The 18,878-nt window shown below is 35.2% G+C and overlaps 1 protein-coding gene across 1 annotated transcript in view; it reads left to right on the forward strand.

Moving 5' to 3' along the window:
* The window catches only part of LOC108701353 (sodium channel protein type 2 subunit alpha), an 87,716-nt gene that overhangs the window by 41,601 nt on the left and 27,237 nt on the right, over window positions 1–18,878 (forward strand). Inside the window, exons 12-17 of the mRNA XM_041576224.1 lie at window positions 313–609; window positions 7,145–7,274; window positions 9,536–9,774; window positions 10,136–10,309; window positions 12,550–12,906; window positions 13,350–13,823. Of these exons, the coding sequence (XP_041432158.1) occupies window positions 313–609; window positions 7,145–7,274; window positions 9,536–9,774; window positions 10,136–10,309; window positions 12,550–12,906; window positions 13,350–13,823 (1,671 nt within the window). The remainder of the gene's footprint in view (window positions 1–312; window positions 610–7,144; window positions 7,275–9,535; window positions 9,775–10,135; window positions 10,310–12,549; window positions 12,907–13,349; window positions 13,824–18,878) is intronic.

The following is an 18,878-nucleotide window of genomic DNA, read 5'->3' on the forward strand; positions in this document are numbered from 1 at the left end:
TACTTAACAACAACCCCCCCCCCCCATATTTTGTTCTATTGAATTTTGGATAATAAAGTATACATAAACTGCCCAAAAGACATGCATGAAAAGCTGCAGCAATGTGTCTATTCTACGTATTAGAAAAGTAATATAGTAATTTGTCGTCCCTAGGTTTGGATAATATGAAATGGATGAAAATCTATCAGGAGAACTTTGATGAACAGAATTAAATATTTTTGAATACATGCATAAAATGTAATAAAGTATTTTGGAAGAATTCATATTGTTATACTCCCTTCTGAACATCTCTGCATTTGCTTATTGTTCCAGTCACTCCTGAGTATCCAAGGCCCCTTGTTTTCCCCAAGGCGAAACAGCAAAACAAGCATCTTCAGCTTTAAAGATCGGACAAAGGATGCAGGGTCAGAAAATGATTTTGCTGATGATGAACACAGCACTTTTGAAGAGGATAGCAGAAGGGATAACAGTAATATTAGTCAAACTAGCAGATCATCTAGGATTTTGCCTTTGCTGTCAAAAAATGGCAAAATGCACAGCGCAGTGGACTGCAATGGAGTAGTCTCCCTGGTGGGTGGATCAAGTGCTCCTATTGGACTCTTTCCAGAGGTAATATGAGTTTCTAAAAATCTTTTTAATTTTTAAGAGCACAGGGCAAATAGTGAGTATGTAAAAATTTTAATTTTTTAAATACTTTATAGCGTTCATTTGATGTAGCTGAGATTGAAGCACAGAGATTGAAGCACACAAGAAATAAATATATAAAATATAAATCAAAATCAAAACAAATATCTACCACCCACACACAAACACACAAAATAATGACACAATCAAGCCCTGGTGTCACCCAGCATCCTTTCAGCTGAACTCTAATGGTTGATAGCATAATAGTGGGATACCTGTACTATCCAACAACAGCCATTGTAAAGTAGGCCAAAGATCCTGTTGTGATAAGTGAAAACAAAAGTACTAGCTGTATGTTTGTGAAGATTCTCATTCATCCAGGTCATGGTATATCTATAGAAATACGTCAAATCAACTGGCTTTCTCAATTTAGAATAATTTGTAAATCTTCTTTCGAGAATATATACCCTGTGGAATGTTGTTCCAATCAGCATAATCTGTTTATCATAATCCACACTGGTGTCATTAAATTAGGTGTTGATTGTATTAGCAAGATTGGAGCTTTAAAGTGTTATTAAGCCTTCCAGGGAGAGGAAAAAACACAGCAAGTCCAGTTGATTTGATTTATTTTTTATAGATATAAAAGTACTAGCTGGCCAGTGAATTATTGCTAGTGCTCATATGTATTCAGGAGAAACACCACCCTTTACCAGACAAACAAATTGAACTTTGCTTGACTTTTCTAGCCATGTGTTCTGCCCCAATTGGCTGTTTATGATTGTTTCCAATGATCCAACCGCACAGGGGAACCATTCCTACCAATGGTGTTTTTTCTCCCTTTCAAATTAATGTAATGGTCTAGAGAGGGAAAGTAACTGTTTTGTGGACATTTTCTGATTCCTACCCCATAACTCCTAAGGGTTTGTTTTGCTGCATTCAAGCAAAAGAGAGTAAAAGAAAAAAAAGAGTATTAACTAGTAGTTATGCTCTGACCCCCACCCTGCATTCATAGGCGGATTTTCAATAAGGCTTGGGGAGGCTAAGCCTCTGCAAACCTGCCTTGTACCTTAATAAAATTTAAAATAACCTTGCTCCCTTACTGACCTGCACTGTGCTGCTACTTTAAACAGAGAGATTATTGTGATCCTTCCTGGTTCTGCTGCAACCAGCTGTGCTCTGATTGGATCATCCTCCTTGTGACTCTTCCAATCAGAGCACAGCTCTCTCGACAGACAGTAAAATGCACCAATCAAGTCACAGATGTAGGTGGGGACGGGAGATCTTATTAAAGGGACTGTAAAAACAATGTGTATGCTGTAATCTTCTTCCAAATCACCCCACTAGCTCACGTGCAGCTCATCCAACTCCCACAGGTTCTATGGTACTATACTATTACCTTTAGGGATGGGCAAATTTGACCCGTTTCGTTTTGACAAAAATTTGCCGCAGGAGAAATGTTGCCGATGGCCATTAAAGTCTATGGGCGTCAACATTTTTTTGACGTGCAATGACATTTTTTTGCGCGCATCTTTTTTTTTTGACGCACGATGCCATACAGGTCTATAGGCGTCATTTCCACGGCGAAACAATGCGAAAAAAATTGCCCATCCATTAAAGCTGCTTCACTTGCTGGATTTAAACTTTTGTCAGATAGAATCAGTAATATTCCTATCATCCTTGCAGTAATACTGAATTAACACTTTTCCCCCCGAAAAAAACTAATTGTGTTTTTGGTTTCTTTTTTGTTTTTGCACTTGAATTTCTTTTCCTTGCTTTTTTCATTGTTTTGTTCATTTTTGGTTAGTTAAAGCAGAGTTCTCATGAAACTGCATGGCTGGGATATAAACCTATGTCGTTTCAGTGTAGTGTGACTGTATGTGGGGGCATCTGAATGTCTGGCATCAGTACCCTCTGTATATCATATGTCTGGGATGCCAATAATACCTACTGCTTTTCACTCTATAAAATGTGCTTGTTTTGTAAATATAGACTGCATCTCACTGCATATAATGTAAGGGGTGTCAATGTCCACTACATCTTCCTGCATATAATGTATGGGATGTTACTGTCCACTGCATCTAACTGCATATAATATTCCTGGGGTGTCAGTTCCCACTGTCTTCATCTCTGTAAAACAAAAACACATTTAAACTAACTTACCTAGGACACAATGCTTTTTAGCCCTTAGGGTTGAAAATATAGTAATTGCTGCAGTGTATGATTAAGACTAAGAACCCATACAAACCAACCAGATTTCAGTCTATAGCACATTTTTAATTTAGAAAATGTGAAGAATAAAGCTCCCACTTAACATTCCACAAAACAATGTCCCCTTTATTAGAATTAAGGGAATAACTGTGAACATAGATGGGTAGATAACCCCTCTTATATAACTTCAGTTGGAACCTCATGGAAGTGCACGTGTGAGTACTTTTACATACTGAGCATTTAAGGGTGAAAATCACTACCACTGCACTTCTGCATGGTTTTCCTGAAAGTTAGTAGACACTTCTAGAAGTAGTTGGGGGGGGAACAATCATTTTTACACCAGCAGATCAATGTCTGAGATTAGCTTTAGGTCCATCTTTATCCTCCCCATACAACCCGACATGCTAACAGTGCTGAAAGTTTGTGCAATTATTTTGTACACTATTTAACATTGGAAATTGTTTGGAGTATGAAAGAAATTCATGACCCTGCCAGGAAAAGTAATAATGGTGAGTCCTCTGTAGGTAAAGGGATCCTGTCATAGGAAAACATGTTTTTTTCAAAAAATTAATCAGTTAATAGTGCTACTCCAGTAGAATTCTGCACTAAAATCCATTTCTCAAAAGAGCAAACAGTTTTTTTTATATTCAATTTTGAAATCTGACATGGGGGCTATACATTTTGTCAATTTCCCAGCTGCCCCTGGTCATGTGACTTGTGCCTGCACTTTAGGAGAGAAATGCTTTCTGGCAGGCTGCTGTTTTTCCTTCTCAATGTAACTGAATGTGTCTCAGTGGGTTTTTACTGTTGAGTGTTGTTCTTAGATCTACAAGGCAGCTGTTATCTTGTGTTAGGGATCTGCTATATGGTTACCTTCCCATTGTTCTTTTGTTTGGCTGCTGGGGGGGAGGGGGGAAAGGGAGGGGTGATATCACTCCAACTTGCAGTACAGCAGTAAAGAGTGATTGAACTTTATCAGAGCACAAGTCACATGACTTGGGGCAGTTGGGAAATTGACAAAATGTCTAGCCCCATGTCAGATTTCAAAATTGAATATAAAAAAATCTGTTTGCTCTTTAGAGAAATGGATTTCAGTGCAGAATTCTGCTGGAGCAGCACTATTAACTGATTAATTTTGAAAAAACTTTTTTCCCATGACAGTATCCCTTTAAACACAGGCTTGGATTAAAGGATCCATTAAGATGGGCAAGAAGGCAAATTATGCTTATAATTCATTTTAATTCATCCTAGCCATCTGCACCTTTGTTATATTTATTGTGGTTTTTAATTTGCTCATTACAGCAGTGTGATTGTAATTGTTTAATAAATTACATATGGATCTCACATCATTGCAACATAATACTGTATTTAATCAATTATTTTAGGATATTAATTTAGCTCTCTTCAATGCACACCAATGATAATATGCTTTTCAAAACATATGTAGGATAAAATTAAAATTATGAGATGTATGTATACAGTACCTTTTCCAATCTTTTGTACACAACATTTTTCACAAATCATTTTGCATATATTTATATGTGTATATGTGTTTAAAGAATTGAACTTTTTATTTCTAGTTTATCTCAGATAGAAGTATACAGTATAATATAAAAAGGTAGTTTCATGTCAGTTTAAATCACAGCATTAAATAACTTCACATATATGCGGGTAGAAAAAGCTACACGTGGCCTCTCTTATATTGCCGTCAAAATGTATTATGCTGTCAACGTGGTCTTATATCAGTGTATGGGAAATTTGATTTTGATAATATGTTGCTTTGTTAAAGAAAATCAGTGATTGTGCATTTCACACTGGCTTCAGGTAAAGTATGGTACACAAAGGTTTCACTAAGGGGTATATTTTCAAAGAGTGAAGTTAATAGTGAAGTTCCGCCACTAGAGTGAAATTCCGCCACTCTCCATTCATTTCTATGGGATTTTTATAGGCGTATTTATCAAAGGGTGAACTTTCACTTTCACCCATTGATAAATACGCCTTTCAAAATCCCATAGAAATGAATTGAGAGCTGCGGAATTTCACTCTAGTGGTGGAACTTCACTCTTTGATAAATTTACCCCCAAGAGAGGTAGGGTTAGGGAATTAGTTATTTTTAATGTGAAAAAGCTTGAAAAAATTATTACCTAGAATATGAACTTATTTATGAAAAACTCGAAACATGAAAACTTAATTGCTTGAAAATGTGGAAAAACAATTCAAAAGCAATGACATCACATTCTACCCTTTATTTTCTGAAAGCTCAAATTTAAAAATTGCTTGAATTTTGAAAGTGCAACTTCCAAAGATGCCAGTTTTTATTTAAGTTTTTGAGAAACTTGAATTTGCCACAGACAACTGAATCCTCCCCTAAGGGGCAAATGTATCAAGGGTCGAATATCGAGGGTTAATTAACCCTTGATATTCGACTGGGGAATTAAAATCCTTCGACTTCGAATATCAAAGTCGAAGGATTTTGCGCAAATAATTCGATCGAACGATCGAAGGATTTTAATCCATCGATCGAAGGATTATCCTTCGACCAAAAAAAGATAGCCAAGCCTATGGGGACCTTCCCCATAGGCTAACATTGACTTTGGTAGCTTTTAGGTGGCGAACTAGGGGGTCAAAGTTTTTTCTTAAAGAGACAGTACTTCGACTATCGAATGGTCGAATAGTCGAAGTCGAAGGTCGAAGTAGCCCATTCGATGGTCGAAGTAGCCAAAAAAACACTTTGAAATTTGAAGTATTTTTTCTCGAACTTTTCACTCGAACTTAATGAATGGGCCCCTTAGTGTATACAACTGCATGTACACTTATTTAATAAAATAGAGAACTGCTAATCTATCAAACAAGATGTCCCTCTTTCTCCCAAATACTATATGCAGTTATACTAGGCATCAATTTTGCATTCCAAAATAATTTGGAAATTAAAATTAGTTCTCTGTGCTGACTGCTGAACTTGCACTTATACTGTATGAGTCAATCCATGGTTTGGTGTGTTTGTGAAGCCATTTTGCGGAATTCAGTACTATTTTGCACAAAATAGGTTGGGGCTAAAAGTATGACATAATTCCTAATGTTCTACTTGCCACATCCTAGCAACAAAGTGGATTACTGAAAAAGTGGAACAACCAAAGCTTTTAAAATTCCTCCTCAGCAGCAAAGCTAAGAGCTGTTAGATCATCCTTATGAAAAGATGACAAAGGAGAGGAGGAAACAGAACAAAAGTCAGCCTTCATGAACCAGCTCAACATTTGTAAAGCAAGTTAAATGGGGATATGTTTAATTTTTGTGTGGAGGAGACATAGAAATATTTTTTGTTTTTTGACTTTAGAACCCCTTTAATTAGCGGCCGATTCACTAAGGGTCGAATATTGAGGGTTAATTAACCCTCGATATTCGACTAGGAATTAAAATCCTTCGACTTCGAATATCGAAGTCGAAGGATTTAGCGCAGATAGTTCGATCGAACACTCGAATTATAATTCCTTCGATCGAACGATAAAAATCCTTTGAATCGAACGATTCGAAGGATTTTAATCCAACGATCGAAGGAATATCCTTCGATCAAAAAAAGTTAGCCAAGCCTATGGGGACCTTCCCCATAGGCTAACATTGACTTCGGTAGCTTTTAGATGGCGAACTAGGGGGTCGAAGTTTTTTTTAAAGAGACAGTACTTGGACTATCGAATGGTCGAATAGTCGAACGATTTTTAGTTCGAATCCTTCGATTCTAAGTCGTAGTCGAAGGTCGAAGTAGCCCATTCGATGGTCGAAGTATCCCAAAAAAACCTTCGAAATTCGAAGTTTTTTACCTTCGAATCCTTCACTCGAAGTTAGTGAATCGGCCCCATAGAGTCTATAATGTAAGTCAAAATATCAAATGTTATTTAAAAAGTTATAGGTAGTTGTATAGATATGGATCTAAAGAAATACAGATGTTTTGTAAGATTTTCATTGTATTTATGCACAGGTGTGCTTCGCCAATGAGGCGAGTTGAGGCTGTCGCCTCAGGCAGCAGCGCCCCACTAGGTACCAGGGGCAGCAAAAATGCTGCTCCTAGTACTTTTAAGAGTGAATTTCTGGGGGAGGGGGGCAGCAGCAACTGCTGCTGCCTCAGGCGGCTGAGGGGCCAGGATCGCCCCTGTTTATGCACCCAGCACATGAAATAAAGCTTTTATTATTTATTTATTTTTTGCTGTGTGCTTACAGTTGCAAAAATGGTGGTAAGAGGTTTTGTTGTTGTTGTTCTGTTAAGTTATGTTTTGCATATATATGTAATAAATGTAGTAATGTGTGAAATCATTTTCAGGGCACCACAACAGAGACAGACAGAAAAAGAAGGCCGAGCTCCTACAAGATCTCTATGGATTTAATGGAAGATGCTTCATTAAGACAAAGAGCCCTGAGTATAGCTAGCATACTAACAAACACAATGGAAGGTATGACATTATTCAATTTAATATCAAAACAATAATTGTAATTTTTGTAGTGATGTACAGTAATTGTCCTTTTATACATAGTTTTAACTTCTGTGAAGGCAAAGCATTTATTTAGAGTGACATGCTCACAAACACCTGAGAGCAGCAGGACATAATTATAATAATAATATAGAGAAGCCCAACAAACACAGCCCAAATTGAAAGTAAATGGAACTAATTAATTTTCATTTGTGATTGTCTTCTCTCTGTGACTTTAAGGGGGTTATTTATCAAAGTCCAAATTTATCTCAATATTTTCTGCTACAAACGTATTTATTATTACATTTTCCCGAAAATTTGTTTTGTGGGAAAAAATCTGATTTTTCACCCAAAAAACGCAGAAAACTTTGCGGTATTGCACGAAACATAGCGCACATCAAAAAATAATTGGGACTTCTCCCATTGACTAATATGCAACCTCGACAGGTCTGAGATGACGGATATTTAGATTTGGACTTTTCCATCCTCGGGGGTTTAATAAATTCCGAAAAATTCGTGATTTTTTAAAAGTCCGATTTAAAAAAAAAAAAATCACAAATTTTTCATGATTTTTGCATTTGGAGTTTAGTAAATTACCCTCTAAGTGAACATGAAAAACTCTTGTAATTTTTCATAAAGAAGCTAATATTGAGTAAAACTGAGAAAAACTTTGCGAAACCATACATAAATGGAATTTTCTCAAGGCAAATGCATTGGAGTCAATGGGTGGTGGGGTTTTGTTTGCATTTTTTTCTGTGTGGCAAACTGATTTCAGATTCTGAATTTTGCCCCGAGTGAAAACAAAAATTTCACTGCAAATCTGTATCAGACAAAAACATTCACACATCCCTATAAGCTAACAATCGCAGAATATAATGCAGAAAATATTGATGGAGTTTGACACTTTTTTGTGATCACTTCTTTTTTAACACAATTGTGGCTCTATAGATCTACCTCTCTGTGTCAAGTGTTGTGGTATTTAAAACTGCTTGGGGTGCTTAATCACTTATTCCTGGCTTGTGATCTTAGTGGAAGTCTGTTTTAAATTAATTTTTTAAATAAAAAAAAAACAATAATTTACCCCCAGTCTTAGTACACAGTATTTTGATGCAATCCTTCTTGTAAGCAGTAAAAATTTCATTTCAATTGTCCAATGCATAAAAGCTGTATGAAAACCTTTTAAATTATATTTGCTATTCAGTATTGAACAGTACATAAACATTGAAATCTACTTTTTTAACATGACAATTTTTTGCATCAAAAATCAACATTCAACTTGTTTTTCTTTTCTTTGTCCTCTAAAACATGTAAAATCAGGGTTCAATTGTACTATATAGTGCAGTGGTCCCCAACCTTTTTTACCTATGAGCCACATTGAAATGTAAAAAGAGTTGGGCAGCAACCCGAGCATGAAAAAGTCCCTTGGGTGCCAAATAAGTGCTGTGATTGGCTATTTGGTAGCCCCTATGTGGACTGGCAGCCTACAGGAGACTCCACTTGGCCTTATACTTAGTTTTATGTAATTAAAACTTGCTTCCAAACCAGGAATTCAAAAATAAGCACCTGCTTTGGGGACACTGGGAGCAACATCCAAGGGGTTGGAGAGCAACATGTTGCTCGTGAGCTACTGGTTGGGGATCACTGATAAAGTGCTATGAAACACTAAACACATAGGGGCCGATTCATCAAGAGTCGAATATCGAGGGTTAATTAACCCTCGATATTCGACTGGGAACTAAAATCGTTCGACTTCGAATATCGAAGTCGAACGATTTTGCGCAAATCCTGCGATCGATCGATCGAAGGATTTTTCGTTCGATCGAACGATTAAATCCTTCGAATCGAACGATTCGAAGGATTTTAATCCAACGATCGAAGGAAAATCCTTCAATCAAAAAATCACAGGCAAGCCTATGGGGACCTTCCCCATAGGCTAACATTGACTTCGGTAGGTTTTATCTACCGAAGTAGGTGGTCAAAGTATTTTTTAAAGAGACAGTACTTCGATTATCGAATGGTCGAATAGTCGAACGATTTTTACTTCGAATCGTTCGAATTCGATCGAATTTAACCAATTCGATGGTCGAAGTACCCAAAAAATACTTCGAAATTCGAAGTTTTTTACATTCGAATTCTTCACTCGAATTTTGTAAATCTGCCCCATAGTGATATTAAATTCTAGTAAAAATTTAATATTGTGTATACTATCGTGTACTATTTTAATTAGCATTGCTTTTTTTCAGAGCTACAAGAATCCCGGCGTAAATGTCCTCCATGTTGGTATAAGTTTGCTACTTGTTTCTTGATCTGGAACTGCAGTGAAACTTGGTTGAAAATCAAGAGGATTGTTAAATTGATTGTGATGGACCCCTTTGTAGATCTTGCTATCACAATCTCTATTGTTCTAAACACAATATTCATGGCTATGGAACATGCCCATATGACTCCACAATTCATTCATGTGCTCTACATTGGAAATCTGGTAGGTAACATAAGTATTTTAGTAGTGCATTTCCACTCATCTCTTGTTCTTTCCTTACTATTACTTTATAAAGGTCCTCTGTGCAGGACTGTAAAATCGACTCACACCATTAAAGTTTTGCACATAAATTAAGTCCCATGAGTGATCCCTGTTCTTTATGATGATATTACTTTTTGTGGCAGCACCTGGGCTTTTTTTGCCTTTTTCTAGGGGTGAGTGCACTGCTCTTCAGACTCTCTCTCTCTCTCTCTCTCTCTCTCTCTCTCTCTCTCTCTCTCTCTCTCTCTCTCTCTCTCTCTATATATATATTATATATATATATTCTACAATGACAAAACAGATTACTTTTTTTTCTTTAAAGGTTTTCACTGGAATATTTACAGCTGAATTGGTTTTTAAGCTCATTGCCCTGGACCCATACTACTATTTCCAAGAGGGTTGGAATATTTTTGATTGTTTCATTGTGAGCCTTAGTTTAATGGAACTTGGACTTTCCAGCAGTGGCGGATTTTCAGTTCTTCGCTCTTTCAGACTGGTAATTCATATTTTATCTCTTGTCATTGCAGTGGGGTGGTTTTACTGGCCCATGTAACACATTAGTTTGTAGTATATTGTCTCACATGGCTAAATAACACAGTGGTGGTAAGCATAAATCAGTTTTCTATACAAATTAGAAAATTATCTCTGTTTTAATTGCAAGGTGAACATTCTGAGATTTATCACATTAATATTTTATGCTTAGAGCAAATAATGCAACATTTTTTGTTAAATCACTATACCACTATAAAAGTGATTTGCAGCTGTTTTGCAGCATTTTGCTGTTTATCAAGTGAACACTTCAAGTGACCCATTTCACTACTGAACAGGTTTGAATTCGTCTTACATAAAAATATTAATATAATTTTTAGTGGAGACCTAAATATATATATAAGCATAACTATATGTAAACATAATAATATCTTCACAGAGTAATTCTTCAATCACATTCCCCTTGACTCTGTTTAAAGTTTCCTCCTTCCCATAAAGGCCAATTTACCATGTAGTAAATATTACTACTTTGCTGACATTTTATGGTTTTATGTAATGAATCTGTCTATTTATAATGCATTCATTTTTGTTTTTATCAACGAGACACATTTAACAGCCAATACAATTATTAGTTGGCAGCTAAATATTGATGACTGCTCAAAGCCAAAATGGTTTTAATTCTCCCATGGAAAATAGTGGGATTTTACTGTCCAGTGAACAAATTTATAATGTTTTGGCCTGAAATCATGATATATTATAACTAATATGAGATCAGCTTGTGAATGAATGCACATTTCAGAAAGTCAATCTTTGCTAAGACAATCTGCAATCTGTTTCTAAACTAATTTCTGTTATTTTTTTGTTTTGTTGCTAGAAAAGTATAGCAACACATCAGAATCCTCATACAGAATGTAAAAAGGGTACATTTTCAATGAAGATAGTAAATGAACATTGGCTCTCAAAACTTTGCCAAGTAACAACTTTGGATTTCCTGTATCAGTTTCTGATGGCTTAATTTTAATGACAACTACTCTTCAATAGTAGATAAAAATGCACATTTGAATGTGAATTATAGAAACCTTCTAAATATATCATTGACAGATCTCAAATCTACTGTGAAGCTGGTCCCGCTAGCAGTAAACTACTCAAGTGGAGGCTCTTTATAATCACACCAAAGATAGAGTTATTTTGATTAAAGTCACAGAAAGCCTTCATTACCAGACTCAAGTATCTCTCTGTTGTTGATAACCTTTCTTCTTCATCAAAGATTTTTAGCTATATTAAATTGCATCTTTAGTAATAGAATCCTCAAGTTTATTTTTATATGATGGAAGCGCTTTCTAGAATTATACAAAACCTTTGAGATATATATTTGTTGCATGGAGTTTTCTATTGTAATATTTTCATTTCAAGCTAGTCAAGTTAAAGCACCAGTATACCCCCTTGTGCAACATAACTTCAATGAATAGAACTTATGGAATATACTTTTTGCTTTTTATTTATTATTATTATTATTATTATTATTATTATTATTATTATTATTATTATTATTATTATTATTTATGTATTAAACAAGGCCAACAGAGAAATCAATTCAAAACATCTTTAATTTTGCAACTTCATTTTTTTTTATTCATGGTTTAAATAGTTTTAATTATAAACAGAAAGAAGAAGCCCAACTTTGGTTTTGAAAATAAACTAATAGAGATGAAAAAAAAGCAAGATGAAAATGGGATAAAAATATGAAAAATAAGTATTTCAGCCTTTTTATACTATATAAGATAGATCTTATAAAATTAAAAGCTTAGAATAGTTGTAATGAGAATAAAAGCTGTATGTTTGCTAAACATAGTAGCTCAAATCATTCCCAGATACAGTCAGGTGATTCCAGTGGTGGACATTAAAAAAACATTTTAACATTGGAAACCAAGTTTCAGGTAAAACACGGTCCCTGTGAAAACTGGACAAAAAATAGTAGAATTCTTAATGAAACAGGTTAAACTGAGTGTAGAATGGGCCAGACTCTGATACCCAGGGACAGTGCTCCTGTTAGCACTGGGCTGGGGTTCTTCTCAACAAGCACCACAGTGGATCCTCTTCTTCCACTTCATCTTTCTTTGCTTTTCTTTGCTACTCCTAACTTTTGGAATTATAGAATCTAATGAAGATTTGTGTGCAACTTTAAAGTACATACATTGCAACATATTGCAGGTACATCAGTAACTGACATTCATTGCTTTGTTACAGCTCCGTGTTTTCAAGTTGGCAAAATCTTGGCCTACACTAAATCAGCTGATAAAGATAATTGGCAATTCTGTAGGAGCTCTGGGAAACCTGACTCTGGTGTTGGCTATCATTGTCTTTATTTTTGCTGTGGTTGGGATGCAGCTGTTTGGTAAAAGTTACAAGGAATGTGTCTGCAAAATTGCAGAAAACTGTGAACTTCCTCGCTGGCACATGAACGACTTCTTTCATTCCTTCCTTATTGTGTTTCGAGTGCTATGTGGGGAATGGATTGAAACCATGTGGGACTGTATGGAGGTTGCAGGACAAACCATGTGTCTCATTGTATTTATGTTGGTAATGGTGATTGGAAATTTAGTGGTAAGTTTTAATTTCTCTACTATGGGAAGGGTGATTTATCAATGTTTGATTTTAAAAAGTTGCAATTATGGAAAAAAAAAACTTTAAGCAAACACCAAACACTTGTGTGACTTTTTGCAAGAACCAGCATATTTAAGCAAAAGTCAAATAGAATAATCACAATTGCATTTTGTTGTGGAATATATATATATATATATATATATATATATATATATATATATATATATATACATACATACATACATACATGCACTTTTCAATACAGTTATTTTGAATAAGAAAACCCGGTGTTGCTGGTCTGATTTATTGCATATTGTGTATATATATATATATAGTATTTGCTCTTTAACATCTGTAGTTTATCTTAAATTATTATTTAAAAAAAAATTACAAAATGTTGCAGATTTCTTGAAATATTAATATTTTTCTTGTTTACATTTAAGGTGCTGAATTTGTTCTTAGCCCTGCTCCTCAGCTCTTTTAGCTCAGACAATTTATCTGCAACTGATGAAGACAGTGACATGAACAATCTTCAGATTGCAGTAGGCAGGATACAGAGGGGAGCAGCTAATGTTAAACAAAGTTTGCATGAATTTTTTGAAAAAATATTCCTCCAAAAACAAAAAGATATTAATGAAACAAAACAGCTTGAAGAAACTCATGAAAAGAATGACATTTGTGTACTTGGAAATGCAGTGGTGGAAATAGCAAAAGAAAAGGATTATGTTAGAGATGGAATGACAAGTGGGACCAGGAGCAGTGTGGAGAAACATGCAGAAAATGAGAAGGAATACATGACAGTTTTCAACAAAGCTTTTCTCACTGTAGCTGTGCCTATTGCTCCCGGGGAATCAGATTTTGAAAACCCAAATACTGAAGAATTCAGCAGTGAATCTGATCCAGAGGAAACAAAAGAGGTCTGTAACAATAGAGAATATGAACCAATAGATAAGCTTTAGCCAAAAATGATTAAAGACTTTTTAAATACCATATTTTATTGAACATACACAGTACCTCTCCTAATATTTTGCAATTACAGTAAAGATATGCTAATTAAAACTACATATCTAAAGAGCTGATATATAAAGCAGAAACGATTTGACCTTAGATAAATGAGGGAAGATATTCTGCATGATGTGTTGTGTTTTATAATTCAACTAAATTATCATTAATGGCAGTACAGATACTGTCTCTATATCGATTAAAATGAAAGTTGTAAAAAATATGCACCATCATTTTCATTTTACAATAAAAAATATTACTGAAACAGAGAAAGTCCAAACAAGAGCTACTAAACTGATAAAGGGAATGGAATGTCTCAGTTGTGAGGAGAAGTTGTACAATAAACTCTCTAATACTGAACACAACAACATCAGACTAGAGGAAAGAAGGCTTTATTTTAAGATTAACTTGAGGAAAGTCTCTTTACCTGTGTATGTTATATTGCCAGATAATGTTGATAGATAGTTTCAAGAAATGGTTGGGTGCCTTTTTAAAGAGCTGGGAAATACCAAGCTACTGAAATTAGCTCTAGTACAAAGTTCATCTAGGGGCCGATCCAATTGCCCTCTTAGAGAGCATAAAATCAGAAAGGAATTTTATCCCCATTTTGAGGCAAATTAAAGAGGTTGCAGAGGTTTTTTCCTTCCTCTGAATCACCTAGTAGTTAACAGGTTTCACTTAGGCAGATAGCATAAACGCATCTACTATATTATTACTGTTTATTTTAAATCTCAAATTGATCAACTGCCACGATGAGAAAACATGAATGTGAAAAAATACAATTTCGTTAAAAAATCCTACAGGTCCCTACAATAAGGTTAAAGAAGACATTCAGACATGTTTAATGTTAACTTGTTAGTTAATTTAGTTGATGCTGATTACAATGTATTTCTTTTACTAAACATCTACAGGTCTATCGGCAAACATTATAGGAAACAAGAAAAGCTACACATTTGATTTACCCAGTTCCTTCTGTTTTGAATATATACAAAACATTGGGTCAGCTATTTGCATTCACTCTACAATGTGTTCTTTTTAAACCTTCTTCTATATCAGTGATCCCCAACCAGTAGCTCACGAGCAACCTGTTGCTCTCCAACCCCTTGGATGTTGTTCCCAGTGGCCTCTAAGCAGGAGCTTATTTTTGAATTCCAGGCTTGGAGGCAAGTTTTGGTTGTATAAAAACCAGGTGTACTGCCAAACAGACTCTCCTGTAGGCTACCAGTTCATATAGAGGCTACCAAATAGCCAAACACAGCCCTTATTTGACATCCCCATTGACTTTCTCATGCTTGTGTTGCTCCCCAACTCTTTTTACATTTAAATGTGGCTCACAAGTAAAAAAGGTTGGGGAACCCTGTTCTATATTATCCCAATGAACTCAAAAAAATTAAGGCAATCACACTTCTCTGATTATGGTATCTTAATACACTGAAATAATAAATAGCTATTGCTTGTATGTTGATACTCTCTTTATAGGTCATCTACATGCTTGTTTATGGACTTAGGTTAGAGTGAAAGAAGAAAATTTAATTAACAGTTGATATTCCATGATGCTTTTTTTTCCAGCATCTGAAAAGTTTCAGGAAAGTTAGTTAGAGATTACAATTTGAGATCTTGATTAACAACCTATTGTGACCTGGATGACTTACTTGGTATCCACAACATTCATACTGAAACATGTACCTTAACTGGAATTTCTTTTTGGATGTTCTCTTATGTGCGGCATAATTGTCCGTTTTCTGATTGCATTGAGAATTTTTATAAACCCTCCAAATTAAATGTAAATCTAAGACTGCGTGCAAACAATATAAAAGGAGAGTTACTATGTGATTTTTTTATTAAATGCATGTAAAATTGTGTATATCAATATTTCTGTACATTGATAGATTACCCTTGCATAGAAGATGGCATGTTTTGACTTTTACTGCTTCCCCTTCTCACAGGAGTAAAAACAAGTTGAAGGAGTCAAGAATGCAGCAACGTGTCCACTCAAGTAATATATGGTTACTTTACCAATGACTGTCAGACTGCATGCCACTCAGCTATGCCCCTCTCCATCCATTGCAACAAAATAATACAAATATGCAAATATGCTAAATTCTTTAATGTCACCATAGCATGATCGGGCAAAAATGACAAGCCTTCTCTGTATTGTGCATTAGCCAAATGCCTGATTGGATCACATTATAGGGTTGGCAATTGTCACTCTCCATGGAGCTGAATGGAATAGAGCAGCATGATGCTTTCAACAATCATATTTCCCATCAACAGTATTGTTGATGTTGCTATATATATATTGTCTGTATCTTGTTAGGGTATTTTGACTGCCAGTCTAACTTTCTGATGTTAAGTGCATGCTCTGCAGAAAATCAGTGCAGATGACAACATTGCAAGAACTGCAAGGAAAATATGCAAAGGGAACATGCATCCTTTTCCAAGAAACACTTGAATACATGTTAATGGTAATTCAAATGTAAAGATTAACAATATACGTGAGAGTGTGTGAAATAAAAATATAAACAAGAACATCAAAAATGTTTAATATATCTATGTATGCAGTTCTTACATAAGCGTTTGGAAAATGATGAATGGACCCTTCCTGCATATGTCATAATTCCATTAATGTAAGAGCAATTCTAGAGTTTGCCTGCATTTCTTGGAGGTTCTGTTTAAATTTGCTTGTGTTTATAGAACTTGATTTTGTAAGCAAGAAATGTTATATGGTTGAATTTACAAACAATATCAGAAGTACAAACTTTTTAGAAATCTTACCCAGCTACTTGCTTTATAAGACAAAGAGCACAATGTTATTACGGCTAATCTACATGGGAGACTGATATTACCGATACAGTAATCTCGTGATGTAGTTAGTAGAGATGAGCAAATCTGTCCGGTTTCTCTGAAAAATTTGCAAAACTGCAAAAAATTCGTGAAACGCATTGAAGTCAATGGACTTCAACAATGTGTGACAATTTTTTATGCACCTAACAATTTTTCTCTGTTCAAATGCATTAACATCAATGGGCGTTTTTTCTTATGGTGACTTTTTTGTCCAAATGCATTAAATTCAATGGGCATTTTTTCTTATGGCAACTTTTTTGTCCAAATGCATTCAAGTCAATGGCATTAACGTCAATGGGCGTTTTTTCTTATGGTGACTTTTTTGTCCAAATGCATTAAATTCAATGGGCGTTTTTTCGTATGGTGACTTTTTTGTCCAAATGTATTAAATTCAATGGGTATTTTTTCTTAGGGCGACTATTTTGTCCAAATGCATTAAAGTCAATGCCCATTTTTTTCTTATTTTTGCTGCAGTTTCACACAAAAAAATAGCAGATGGAAAAATGCAGATTTTCACAGCAAATCCATGGCTGGTGAAAAAATGTGCTCATCACTAGTAGTTAGGGATACTGTATAGCCATCCCCATAAATACAGTTTCAGGAGGGGAAAAGGTTTGTGGGATTCCACTTGTGAGGTCTCAGGGGTACCCCAGAACCATTGAATGCTACAAAATGCATTGCATTCAACTATTTTTCTTGGTAGCCCTATATGGCTCCATTGATCACTTGGTAACCTGCTGTAGCTGAGAATTTAAATATCATTGAATCAATGTTGCTAGTTTGCTATCATTGGTTTTGCCCAAAATATGTATCCCTTTCCCAGAGATAACATGATTTGTGTAGCTTGCACCATATGGTACAATGTACTATAGATGCAGCAGTTGACCAGTATTTGTCACCTGTGTATCTTGGCTTTAAATTTATCATTGCATGCCTGCCTGTTCTATAATAAAGCAAAGTCCATGTTTTCTTTTTACAGGAGAAATCTTCCTTCACCTGCCTAGGATTTTCATTATGTACATGACTAATTTGCATTGTCTTCATTACAGTATTTAGTCATGTCTAGAAAATGAAATTACATAAAAGAATGAATGCAAACAAAAAAGCCAACATGATATCTGGTGGCTAAAGAGCCTTATTATGTAATGTTAGCATTGTGTAATGAAACATGCAGGACATACTGCTGTTTAGTTTGAAGGAACAAAAACCATGAAGCTAGATTTACACAGATCAGCTGGGATTCCCATTAGTGAATTCTCTTGCACTCTAATGGGTTTGCTGACCCTGGAGAACTTTATCCAGTGTTATTGCTTTAAGAAAATAACCCTGATTGTTGTTGGACTGAAGCTTCCAGCATGCTTTAAATATTCATAATGTGGTGAAGCATGCCGGAATGTGTAGTCCAGTAGCAACTGAGTAAAGTGTGGTTGAATGAGCAGTGTTTAGATGCCTTTTAAAGTACCTGTAAGGTGCCTAACCTAACTAGAGGTCCCATCAATTTTCATTGTAATCAGCTGGCACACTAAATGAAAGTATGGACTACATGTTTAATATAAGCCTCTTTTTGCTGTTTTCCTTTTTAAACCCTTGCTTTCCCTTTGCTTTTTTCTATAGGCTACAAACACTTTTTTGGTACCCTAAATAACTTGCCTCGGCAGTCCAGTTCTTAAACTAATGATCTGTTAAAATTCTCATAATAGGCTTATTGTTTCTAAAGGGCAGTGGATTTTAAACTGTTGGACTATACCAACTATGGAGTCCAATGCAATGTTTTAATTGACTAAGGAGGCTTGTTAAATTTGGACGACAAAGAGGGCCTAAACCTTCTATATAGAATGAATTTGGCAGCTTTCTATTATTGTCATCCAACATGATTATTTTTTTGCCCCATTTAAAGCCTTACCCTATATAAATATACACTTGCTTGTTTTCCATCCTTGTAAGTTGTAACCAACACCTGGTCACGTGGCAGAACATGTTGAACTGAAGCACGTTTTTGTTTAATTAAGGATGACCTCATCTGTCCATATAATATAATCAATATTAAGCATATTCAGTACATAATTGTAAACAAAAGACAATAATTTGTATCTGATTAAGAGAGTAGATTCCAGAGACTTTCATAA

This window comes from Xenopus laevis, chromosome 9_10L (genome assembly GCF_017654675.1).
Source record: "Xenopus laevis strain J_2021 chromosome 9_10L, Xenopus_laevis_v10.1, whole genome shotgun sequence".
NCBI classification, from domain to species: Eukaryota; Metazoa; Chordata; class Amphibia; order Anura; family Pipidae; genus Xenopus; species Xenopus laevis.